Raw genomic sequence first — 12,280 nt, 5'->3', positions numbered from 1 at the left:
TCTGTCCATTGCTATGGAAGCATATCCTGCCTCAAGGATTTGGGACAGCTGCAGCATTAAAACACTCAGTGGAATTTTTCAGGTTTTCCTTAAGCATGAGCACAGGGCTACCAGTGGAGATCTCAAAGAGTTAAAAAACAACCTCCCCAACACTCAATCAATGCCAGTGTAAGTCCAGCCATCCAGCAGTGCCCCTTCAGTGCCAGCACCATGGCGGCCAGTAAGAGCCCTGCCAAAGCAAGAGTCTGAGTCATGCGCTGGGCTGGCCATCACCTGGCTGCTGCTCTCCATGAAGACAAGAATGAGACCATTCAAAATTAATATATATTTTTATTGAATAGTTGCTCTAAGTGGGCTTGTGAAGCCACTCATAGAATTACTTCTTTCATTTCAGCAGTGGTTCAGTAACAGTTATTAGCTTTGCAAGAGAAGAAAACCAAACAGAAGAGGGTGCACTAAAATAAATAGGTTATTTTTTCTTATCTTTAAAATAAACTTTTCAAATAAATACTTTGTTTTTTTCTTTTTTTGGTTTTTTTCCCCCTTAAAAGTTACAAGAGTATTGTCAAAAAACAGCCATCAGGTTATAAACATGTATTATACCTTATAGAAAGGAACCCAAATAAAGACAGCCAGGAGAGGGATCTCTTTATACACTGTACAGAATGCCTTTGTACCAATTAAATGGAGAATTAGATGCTTCGGTTCTCGGTACGAGACTCTCCTTTGAAGCCAAGGGGATCCATCTTCTAAGCAGAACTTTGTGCTAAGGACACCTGGGGAGGCAGGAGGCTGCAGCAGTCACTGCCTGTCCAGAGTATCACAAAGGCCTGAGGGAACCGTTGAGCAAAGGAAGGGCACAGACAAAAGAGAGGGGAAGGGGGAAAGGGACTCCTCCAGAGCAGAGCAGCAGCATGGGAAAGGAGTGGGCTGGCAGTGCCAGATCCAGGAATGATCACACATCTCTCGGCTGTGGCCATAGTTGGGRCAGGCAGAGATGCGAGAAACCTCCTCTCCCAGTGGGCAGGCCTGCTCACCAGGGAGGGGTTTGGTCCTGCTCCCACAGAAGCCGTTAGGGGTGTTGCAACAAGGTTCAGCAGGAGAGAGACCTAGGCCTCTGTCCTCACACCCTGGGCTTCCACACACTGATTCTGCTTCCCTTTGCTTGGCATTCATACATTTACTGATTTCACATGTGCCACAAAGAGGCATTGTTCTTCTTCCATCCATCCAACATTCCTCCCGTCTACAGTCCCTTTGCAAGGGAACCTTTCAGTCGCTCTGGCTAATGCCCTAAGTGGATTCTTCTGTGACTTTTACCCCAAGTAGGACAAAAAATCTCACCTGGACAAGCTCCAAACCTGCAGTTTAGGAGCAAAGAGCAGTTACTAAAAGGAGAAGCAGTTTGCAAGAGATCTCAGTGTTTACTGAGAAATATCCCAAAGCAGACTGAGCCAGACGGAGATTACAGCTCTGATTCTGCCCACATGGAACGGATCCCAACCAACGTCCTCCAACTGCATGTGAGTATCCAGCAGGAATGGGCTCCATATGCTCCTTGAAGGAGGCAAGCCTGAACTGGATGCAATTAAAGACTGGGAATGGACTTCAAGATGGGCTGTGGGTACATCCCTTCTCAACTTTCTTCACCTGCTGACCAAGAAAAGTTAGACCTTCCAATATCCACAGACCTCCCAGTCTTCCCAGGGTTAGCCAGTCAGGAAACACCCAAAGGCCAGAGATGGAGAACGAACTGACAAAGTGGGTGCTGACAACATCAGATTTGGGGCATGGTGTGCTCATCCTTTGTTCCTTCCATCCATGTAAACCCTGCAGTGGTTCCTCTCACCCTTCCACTCATCCCTCTCTATTGCACTAAAGCAGCTCTTCACAAACTGTTATTTTGTGCTTTGGCATATTTTGGCCAATGACAATTCCCCTCGGGTCTTTGAGTTCACATGTAGAGATGGGCAAGAGCCAACTCAGTGGGATTTTATGGGAATCTAGGAGTAAAATCCCAAGGACCTTCCCCTCCCCACCCCCCCCCCAAAAAAAAAACCCAACAACAACAACAACAACAACAAAAACCCAACCAACTACTCTCTGAGGTACTTGGCTGGAATCGGGTGCTTCGATGCAAGGCACCGAGGATGCTCAGGGAGGGGTGGCAGCCTGAGCAGCAACTCAAGGGCACAGAGCACAGCTTCTGCCTTTCCACTGGGAATGCTGGGGGTGTTGGGATGGGAGGGAGACTCCAGCTCGGTCCCCAGTGCTCCCTCTTAGCCAGTGCTGGCACTGATCACAACTTGCCCATAGGGAAGGAGAGAACTGGTGCCAAGGGAAGCCCTGACACAAAGCAGGAGCCAGCAGGAGCTCTTGTGTGGATAGGGCTGCACACCTCTTACATATCTTGACCTCCAGGTCTCCCTTAGAGATCTGCTGGGAAGAAAAGAGCAGGTTCCTGCATGAGAAGCAGAACAAGGGGAATTCAGGACCAACTGTGTAGCTCCTGGCCTGTTTTCGTCCTCCTTTGGCACCTGAGTCTCTCTTTTCCTAAGTTTGCCCTAAAGCCCTTCATGCTTCTTGGCAAAGGAGCCCATGACCAACACGGGCACACAACACAGAGATGTGTTCTCTTGCAAAGTAGATCTGTCCTAGTCAAATCACAGGGGCACAGAGAAAACAGAGAACTCAGCGTGTGACTCTCCAAAAACAAAACCAAAAAAGACACGTTGGGACAGAGATAAACCCAAGCTGCCAGGACAGGCAGCTGCAAACAAACATCTGGAGCAGATGTCATCTGACTCATTGCAGGGTGGGGCAGGAAAGGGGCTCATAACCCCAACCAAAATTGGAGTCTTATCTAAAGGGAAACCAAACTATCTGGCAGCCAGAGATGGGGAGGGAGCAGGAAGGACTGGAGCAGGAGGGAGCAGGACTGATCTGGTCTGAAGACATTGGGGGAAGCACAGAGAGCGCCTGATCAGAGGCTACCCATGGCCTGCCTGACACCAAATGATCTCAGGGAACTAGAGCTGGCCTCCTTTGGAAATCTTTTGGCAAATCCCTACCTGTCTTTTCTGCTGAGCCTAAATAATGGGAGGCTGCTGAGGCCCCTCCAGGAGTGCGAAGCAATAATGCTACGTGAAGCCATCTGCCACTGTGAACAGTGTAGGGACCAGACAGCTCTAAACTGCTCTAGCCCTTGCAACAACAAGGCCTGGACACAGCTCTGCACTTTACCCTCAACACAGTCAAACCAAAGCCCTGCACTGAACTCCTCCATGCTGATCAGGGGCTCTCTCCCGCTTGTTTCCTTCTATGTGTCCCATATTTTACAAAACATATCACATTGGTTTGTCACTTCTTTGAGATGATACATTCAAGATACCTGGCCAGACTCCTCAGCCCTGCACCTAGGCTATGGCATGCTTTGCTATTAGAAATGGGACTTCTGCACTGACCCAGAAAAAGCCTATTAGATAGAAGGCTATTGGCAGGCATCCTAGCCTCCTACCAGTTACTGAAGGCAAATATGCTGCAATGTAGTGCAGGATACACTTCACCATGCTAGTGCCAAGCAAAACTTGCTCTAAGGATCTGATATGTGGACAGTGATGTTCTCATCCTACAGCTCCAGCACTTGGGGGAGGTCACCCTGTATGTGCATGACTTAGGAGGCCGTGAAAATGATGAAGCTTCATATGTTGAGTCATTCCACCATCAGGAGAGGAAGCAACGAATTGCAAAGATACAGAGGTGGTAACTAAATTTACAAGTAGGATTCATTTAGAAAAGAGAAAAAAAAATCATAGAACAACTTGGAAAATTCTGTTCATTAGTTTTCTTTAAAAAGTTTCAATGATCCATTTCACATTCTCATTGAAATAAACTAGTTCCTCAAATCCTCAATGAAAAAGGGACTATTTCCCCTAAAAAATTTTACATTTGGAAGAAGGAGTTTAATTAGCACCAATAGAAAAGTGAACTGAGTGTTCAAAAGGAAGGATGCCTCTTGGTGGAAGTTTCTCCCCCACACATCACTTGGAAATAGGAAGCCAAGCAATTGTTGGCATACGGGTTAATATGTTTGCAGTATATTTTATAACTGATGCCAGAGAGCCATGGGCAGATCTTATGGGGGTACACACACTTATACCTACAGGAAATGCTCTGAGGAGGTCATTGCCTTAAAACCCAAATGATTTCAGAGTCCAGGACTAGCCTCAGAGGACCTACAAACTTCACAGGCATGGGCTTCTCCCTCCTTAATGCCAGGARGTATTCACTATAACCCAGACCATCACACTGAATTCTCCACAGCTTATGGAAATGGGCTCTCTGTCTTTGGTCAGAGAAAGTATCTTTCAACAACCCTCCTCAGGCCCTAGGTGAAGTCGGTGTCAGGACTTTAGTTATGTGTGTAACACACACCAGACACAAGCTTCGCACCAGGGATGGGATTCATCTCCCCTTCCTCATGGAACTAAGAGTTCAACATTTGGGTCCCTTACAGTCAAGGGAGACAGGCACCATCAGAAGATCATTTATCCCTTGTACTTTCAAATGGGATATACCACACTCTGGAACCACCTTTCTCTGCAAGTGAGGGAGCTTAGGTCACCCCTGATTTCTGGATAGCAAATGTTAAGAAAGAGGAATCCCATCATGAGAGCCTAACTTCTGCCCCACCCCAGAGCCAGTGCTGAATCCTACCCACTCTTTGCAAGGCAAAACCCACCAGGACAATCTGTAAAACTTCCCTTTCCCCTTCTTCCAACTACCTAGAAACTAAAGGTCTAGGATTAGCAATAAACAGACTGGGAAATCATCATCCAGCATGTGCAAGTGTACCAGGAAGCCAAACCTTTCATCTGGCACCGTTCACAGCAGTATCACGAATATTATTAGTAATAGTCCTAGCCATCCTAACTTATATTTATATATACAAAAATAGATCCACAGAATTCTACATAAAGAGGTGGCTGAGTGAATGCAATGGACAAGCCTTGGATGGCAGGGACTTGGAAGAAGCCGAGGGACATGTTGCATATATTTCTCCAGGGGAACATTCGCTTCCCTCTGCACACATGCCTGCACTCAAACATCTCAGAGGAAGGCCAGGCGGGCAGGGCCAAGCACTAGAAAATCAGCCTGGCTCTAAATTCCCCAGGCCAGGTGGCTGATGTCAGGAGGGGTCACAGCTGAGCGTTGGCATCACATGTCTGCAAACAGAGTTGGGGCTGGGTCCAGATCCAAGAGGAGCTCCCTCCAACTCCTTCCCAACTACAGGGACTAGGTTTGGCTTATTATAGTGACAGCAAGTAAACCATGAAGCACTGACCCAGATTCAGGTTTCCTTCTGGTCTGCAGATGGCCCAGCCTGAGGGGTTGGTTCAGACCCATCTCCAGTTTGCAGCAGGTGGCCACCCTTGCAGAATACCCTCAGGAATGCCAGCAGGGTTTGCTGGCTGGTGTGACGCTGGTGTTGGTGTGACATGCCAATGGGCCAAAACTAGGTGAGGGCTCAGAGACAACCTCTGTGGGGAGGAAAGGTCAGGCTCACATCTGTCAGACACCCCCTTCTGCGCTCTGTTTCCCCCAGCCCAAAGCAGGAGCCTCAGAAGTCCCCACTGGGGAATCCCCCAGGATCACTGTTAAATGACAAGGAGAGCAGTGTGAGTGGTCAGCTGCTGACAGTTCAGTTTGGATTTTTTAAAGCTAATTCAATGCTGGTGGAAGGTACCAGATCAGCAGAAGGTCTTTACAGATTTAGAGAACAGAATGGCGGAACTAAGCCCTATTCCTGTCCCCTCAGTGTACCTCACCCTATCCTGGAAGAAGCCTGAAGGGGAAGAAGGGAGGACAAGCATCACAGCCTGCTCTGCTCTTGGGGCTTGAACATGGAGCTGCCAGGGTGGGCCCAGTGCCTGCAGTGTCCGCTCAGTGATGGAATGGAGCCTCTCGACTCAGCGTGATGCAGCCAGGCGGCAGCACTGCCCCTCACTCACGGCCCGCTGGGTATGCAATGAGAGCTCCTTGGACACAGCCCTTTAGCACTGCACCTCAAGGCATTAGGAATTGAATGGCAATTTCAAAGCAGATTCTTATTCTCAGTCAATTCCCAGAGGGGACCTTTCCCTTGATGCAGCCAGGCAGAGAGAGTGGGCCAGGCTGCCTCCAATACCTTCCCCTTCCTGTGCCAGAAGGTTTCTAAAGCTCTCCACACCTTCCCTTTCTCTTTGAAACAGAAAAATAAAAAGCCACTTCATTTTGAAGCTCACTTGCTTCTCCCAGTGACTTCCGACTGCTATTCAGCGGGACCCTGCAGCATCCCAACCCCTTTGGGAAAGCAAACCTACCACAGTGGGAGAGGAGACTCTCAGAGAAGCCACCCATGAAAAGTGCCAGAGAAAAAGAGAAAAAACATGTTCCAGTTCCTGGAGGGCTCTCGTGTGGGGATGCATGAACCCACCTCTTTCCCCTTCCAGAAGGGCCCGGACCATACCGGAGGACAGTGATAGCTTCTAAGGCCTTCTGAGGTCAGAGTCCTGAGGTCTCCCCTCCTCCCTCCAGAATGCCCTTCCCCACACAGCCACGACTGGAGAATGCATCCACAGCTCGCTCTGCCTGTCACAGTCCCTTGTCGGCATGTGCAAAAACACCATCTCCCGCGTGCCATCAGCTCGGTCACAGCAATGAGCTCTCCTTGCCTCCGAGCAGCTTTCATGCTCCCTGGAAGCCGAGGGACACATAGTTCACTTGTCATTCTCAGGAAGTGGTGGTGGGCAGGGGGGAGAGTTGCAGAGCAGAGGGAGCCAAAGGAGGAGGGGGAAGGAAGGGAAAGGAGGAGGAGGAAGAGAAGTAAAGCCTGCTTCTCCTCCCCGGGAAGGTCATACCGGCTTATCCAGCGTCTTGGGGAAGGGTGTGCCACTGGAGGAGGAGATTTTTCTGCAGACCGTGTTGGTATGGTTCTGGCAGCGGCAGCCGGGTCGTTTCAGGCCATCATAACCCCGCTGGCAAAGTTTGAGGCACCCCAGGGTAGGAAAGTAGCAGCAGAGGCAGGGCATGAGGAGAGAGAGGAAGCTCATGGCAGCCCAGCGGGCACAGCAGGATCCCGGCCCGCAGGAGCAGGGGTCGTCAGCACAGGTATCCTCATCGTCAGTGGAGCAGTGGTAGAAGAGACCCTTGACGCAGCAAAGGCAAGTCCCATAGTCGAGGAGGCTCTCTGGGGAGCAGAGGCAGCGCTGGTTGCAAAGCCAGCAGGAGGGTAGGCTGCGGGCAGCAGTGCAGCGGGCACATTTGCACCTCCCACACTCCTCGCAAATGAAGAGGTGCCCTGTGTGGAGGGTTGGCTTCTCCACCACCCCCTTCAGCGGCGATTCCTCTGGCTTCAGCTCACCGGCTCTGGGCTGCATCCGGATGAGGGAGTGTCCAGAGTGGGAAGGCGTGAGGCTGCTCAGGAGCCGCTGGTCCGAGGCTGTGGTGCTTTGGGACACGGAGCTGGCCGTGCTGGAATGGCTCATGTGTTGCTGCAAAGGTGGCATCTGGTGCTGTTGGCTGTGGCTGCGGTGCAGGTCCTGGAAGGTGGAAGACAGCAGGCGGTCCTGAGACCACTCTTGCTTGTGTGGTGGCTGTGACAGGGATGGATTGGAGTGAGCTTGCTGGAAGCAAGCAGCCGGTCTCTCCACGTAGTTGTTGCTGGCACGAATGGAACGGATTTGGTCAATGGACAGGACCTGTTGGAAGTCCTCAGCAGGCGGGTCCATTGTCTCGTCACAACTGAGTTCAGCCGCACTGGAAGAGAGCTGCATTTCCAGGAGTAAGGAGACTCTGCGTCATCAGGGCACATCTAAAAATCCTAAAGGACGGGGCAGGAAGACAGAGAAAGCATTTGTGTTACTATTTGATCCATCCATACCAATCAGGAAGTGAAGGCTGACTGGAGAGCTACTCCAAGGAGGTAACAAGGTTAGTTATTTCCAATAGCCATATTCAAGGTGCTTCTGAGCCTAAGAAGACTTAGGCTGGACATTTCCAAAAGACAAGGTCCATAAGATCTGTCCCTTGAAACAGGTGGACACAGCATCTCCCTGTGTTGTTGAGCTTTCCATGTCCCTCCATAGAAGGTTTTCCTATCTTCTTTCAAGCACTGATGGGACCTGTCTGACCATCCTCCCTCTCCCTCCTTATGGGCAGTGCCAGTCCTCTCTAGAGGAAGGGAAACTTGAAGTTGTGACTTATCCAAAGTTCTGCAACAAAGCCAGGAACAGCATCTCCCCCAGAGCAGGAGAGTCTGTTCTGGGGCTTCCCAGCACACCCAATACAGGCCCCTAGTGCCATACGCTGTATTTGCCAGGGGCTGAATTTCAGGGGCGCAGGGAAGGAGGTGAACTGAACACACATTTCATTTCAGGCAGCATCAGCAACAAACTGCAACTAATAAGATGTGTGTTTGGCCAGGGACAGTCCAAGCCCACAGATCTCCATCTCTGAGTCCTAGCAATCTCCACTGCAGKACTCAGAGCTTTCCCACTTACAACCTCGTGACAGCCCAGGAGCCAATTTACCCCCTTCACAAACTCTCTGAGAAAGGCAGGTTTCTTTTCAACCCCAACATAAACACACGGTGAAGCAGGGAAAGCAGATTTAGCAGCAGGCAGGCCCTGTATTGCTTCTTGCACAGAGGTTGCTATGATGTTTGCTTTTGTTGTTTTCAGGAAATGGGATTTCCTGAGTCTGCAGCACTGGGAACAGTGACCACTTTTTCAGGGGGGGAGGTTGGCACCCTTGGAGGGCTGTGGGCTAGTGCAGGGAGGAGCCCCTGTGTCCCGCCACTCTTTTGGCAGATGACCACCAGCAGGCTCAACCTCACAGGGTCAGCAACATTGCCAAAACCTCGGGCTTTCGGACCTTGCCACTGGAGTCTGTGGGGCTGGCCATAGGTGAGAGGAGGAGGATCACAGGACTGGATCTGTCTGCTTCTTCACAGTGGATCCAGATCTTAGCCCTTATGAGGGAAGAGGAGAGAGAAACTTCCCGCTTCAGCTACATGCAAAATGAAGCTATGAATAGCAGCACAGAAGCACACAGAGAATGGAAGCCATTAGATCCATGCCAGACACCAGCAATGTAGCTGGGAAGAGTTTTCCCCCAGCGTTTCAGGCCCTGATTTCAATACTGGGTACGTGTTTTTTGTGGACAGCCAACTTTCCCAGGACAAAGCCATTCTCCTCCGGCAGATCAAATGTGTGATCCGTAAGTGATGCAGCTATTGTCACAGTGCCCAGGCCCACAGGAAGAATCTGTTTCAATAGGAAGCTCCACACCAGCGTTACACATGGTCAGCAGGCCAGGTGGCCAGCAGCGGCAGAGGCTTTCAAGTAGGTGAGGGGCCACAGGTAGAATCTGCTCATGCAGCAGAGAGAGGCAGAGGAAAGATTGATTTTCATTAGCTAGGCTGACCTTGAAGAGCAGGGTAAAGCAAAGGCAACTTATTTTGACTGTTAAAGCAAGATCTGACGTGTCCCATCCCCCTCCCCAGAAAGAAAAGGCAACTGATCTGATTATATTTGACTTTTTCTTTGCATGGGGCCCACTTGCCTCCCCCTCCAGGTGATCTCAAGAGACATGCTTACCCCATCCAAGAACACACAGGCAATGAATATGTTGCTCTCCCACTGTGCCCATGACTGGCTTGGGAACCAATTTATTTAACATAAAAAGCAAGGTGAACTAGGAAGGCACAGGTGCCCAAGACCAGCTTTTATGAGAACATTGCCGGGATGAGAATGGGCCACAGAGGCAAGACTCCCTCCTGTCAGTGGTTATGTGCAGGCACTGAGCCCCACATGCAGAAGGCTCTTACTAAAGCACAGGGTGGTGAAATAGAGCTCTCTGGACCCCTGAAGAGATATAACATATACCTGCAGCTAGGACAAAAAGCCAGTGAGCATCCTCAGTGGGTTCCCACATCTCACAGGACCCACATCCCATCTATCAGTCCTAGGGGATGATGCTGATTTACACCCACTGTGGTAGGGACTCCTCACATCTGGGTGCCTGTCCCTCCTAATCTGTGCTTTGGGAGCTGGCAGTGCACAGATATTTGGACTCAGCCAATGAGACTCAGGGCTCTGTAAAAGTTCCCATGTGGGGCTTGAACATAGTTATGACCCAAAGGGAGAGACCTGGAAAGCAGAGGGTACCACTGCAATGGAGTCAGTGGAATTTGGAGGTTAAGAGCATCCAAAGCACAGGCCCAGTTCAGCTATACCCACCACTCTATGCAAGATTGGGACAAGGAGCTCAGGAGACACAGGGAGACCTGTGAGATCAGGCCATGCTTAGGCAGTAAGAATGGGACCTGGGACACTGGAAGCATGAATGAGGTCCTAGAGACAGCAGGCAGATAGGAGAGCTGGGAATCAGGCCATGCAGTATATTGCAACATGTGCACTTAGAATTTGGGACCTAGGTTTGGACCCAGCATCCCAGGCAAGAAAGCCCACTCCAGAGGACCCCTGGACTAAATCAGGGCCTGCATGCTCCTGAACCCACAATCCCTGAAAGTAGGGCTCAGACTCCAACCCAGACTCACTGGGCAGGGGGCAAAGACGCCCTTCTGGGACCCGAGGGGATGTTAGCTGGTGTGGTCACCAGGAGCCAGGGGATCTGCCAAGCGCTGGGAATGCTGGGACCCAGCCAGTCCAGCAGCACGGGGGAGAAGAGGAACTGAATGACTGGAGTCATCCACAGGCAGAAATGCATGGAAGAGCCAGCAGCAAGCATAGGTAGAGGGCCCAGTGCACAGGGGCCAGGGGCTGAGGCCAGGACTGGGCTGGCTCTGCCAGTGCTCATCGCTGCACCCGTGCCTTCCCCCTGCTCCCTGCCCGCCCGGCACGAGTGAGCCCGACCCTGGGGCTGCCGCTGGTCCCTTCCCCTGGCCGCCCTCCGGTGGGCTGTCCATCCGTCCATCCTCAAGATGTGGGTGGCCGCGCCGACCGCGCAGACCGGCTGCTCCCTCCCTGCCTACCTGGCCGAGACGCTGCTGGGACCCTTCCGGGGGGACCGGGGCAGCGTGTCCCCAGCCTCCTCCTCCTCCTCACACCCTCCCAGCAAGGCAGGCATGCCAGCCCCGGAAAAAGGGCGAGCTTTATGGCCGCCGGCAGCCCCAAACATATAAAGTTCGTGTGATAATGGGCCAGAGGAGGGATCGTAAAAGCAAATGATTTACAGGCACGCTCAGTGCTGGAGGCGGCTGTGAGCCGGGAGCGGTCTTCACAGAGTGCCCAGGTGGGAGAAAAGGGCTTTTCCCATGCGATCCCCTCGGAGGGACCCCCCCGCCCTGCCCTGCTCTCCCCGGCCACCAGTGGCCGGAGCAGCCCCAGCCCCTCGCCCAGCTCGCTGCCGGTCGCGGAGGACGGGCGTACCCGGGTTGCAGGTGGGAGGGGACTGCGAGATGCAGCCGCGGGGGGAGCCTGATCCTCCAGCCCCGCTGTGCATGCAGCCCACGCGTGGTCCTGATCTCCCAGCCTTCCATGCACACAGCCCACCCATGTCCAAGTCCGGCCTCGGCAGCCCCCAGCCCCGCAGTTCACACAGCCCACCTGTGTCCAGGATCCCCAGCCCCGACGCATGCACAACCCACCTATGACTCGTGGCAGGAGCCGGACCAGGCAGCCGCCAGCCCTGCCGACCACGCAGTCCACGTGCGTCCAGGATCCCCAGCCCCACCGCTCACACAGCCCGTGCGTGGCTCAGATCCAGATCCATCTCGCAGCCCCCAGCCCCGCTGCGCACACAACCCTCATATGGCCCGGATTCGGCCCCAAGCCCTGCCATGCACCCAGCCCCTTCGTGTCCAGGACCCTCCAGCCCCACTGCAAACACAGCCCACGCGCGTCTCGGATCCGGCTCACAGCCCTGCCGTGCACACAGCCCACGTGGAGCCTGGATCCGGCCCGCAGCCCCCAGCCCCGCCGTGCACACAGCCCACGCGTGACCAGCACTTCCCAGCCCCTCCGCGTTCACAGTCCAGGCGTGTCCACGATGCCCAGGTACTGCAGCGCACACCGCTCGCACACGTCCAAAAGCCGCCTCTCCGGCCACGCACATAGCCCACGCGTGTGCAGGACGCCCCCGTCCCACCGCACACACAGCCCGTGCACGTCCAGGACCCCCAGCCCCGCGGCGCACACATCTCACGCGTGTCCAGGTCCCCCGGCGCCGCCGCACGCAGAGCCCGTGCGCGTCCGGGGCCACCCCGTCGCGCGCGTGC

General features: G+C 52.9%; 1 protein-coding gene across 4 annotated transcripts in view; it reads right to left on the bottom strand.

Annotated features, from left to right (window-relative positions):
* Positions 1-2,067: 2,067 nt before the first annotated feature.
* The window catches only part of SPRY3 (sprouty RTK signaling antagonist 3), a 36,872-nt gene continuing 26,659 nt past the window's right edge, over positions 2,068-12,280 (bottom strand). For 3 of the 4 annotated variants that reach the window (XM_026092165.1, XM_026092166.1, XM_026092167.1), the window contains exons 3-4: positions 6,900-7,861; positions 2,068-6,735 (exon numbers count right to left, since the gene is read on the bottom strand). In XM_026092165.1, the coding sequence (XP_025947950.1) occupies positions 6,727-6,735; positions 6,900-7,814 (924 nt within the window). In that variant the 5' untranslated portion in view covers positions 7,815-7,861 and the 3' untranslated portion in view covers positions 2,068-6,726. Of the gene's footprint in view, positions 7,862-12,280 lie in introns of all 4 variants that reach the window. The other variant, XM_026092168.1, reaches the window with a different exon arrangement.

Source organism: Apteryx rowi, unplaced genomic scaffold (genome assembly GCF_003343035.1).
Source record: "Apteryx rowi isolate R43461 unplaced genomic scaffold, aptRow1 scaffold_942, whole genome shotgun sequence".
Taxonomy (NCBI): domain Eukaryota; kingdom Metazoa; phylum Chordata; class Aves; order Apterygiformes; family Apterygidae; genus Apteryx; species Apteryx rowi.
This window is presented reverse-complemented; position numbering and strand designations above follow the sequence as displayed.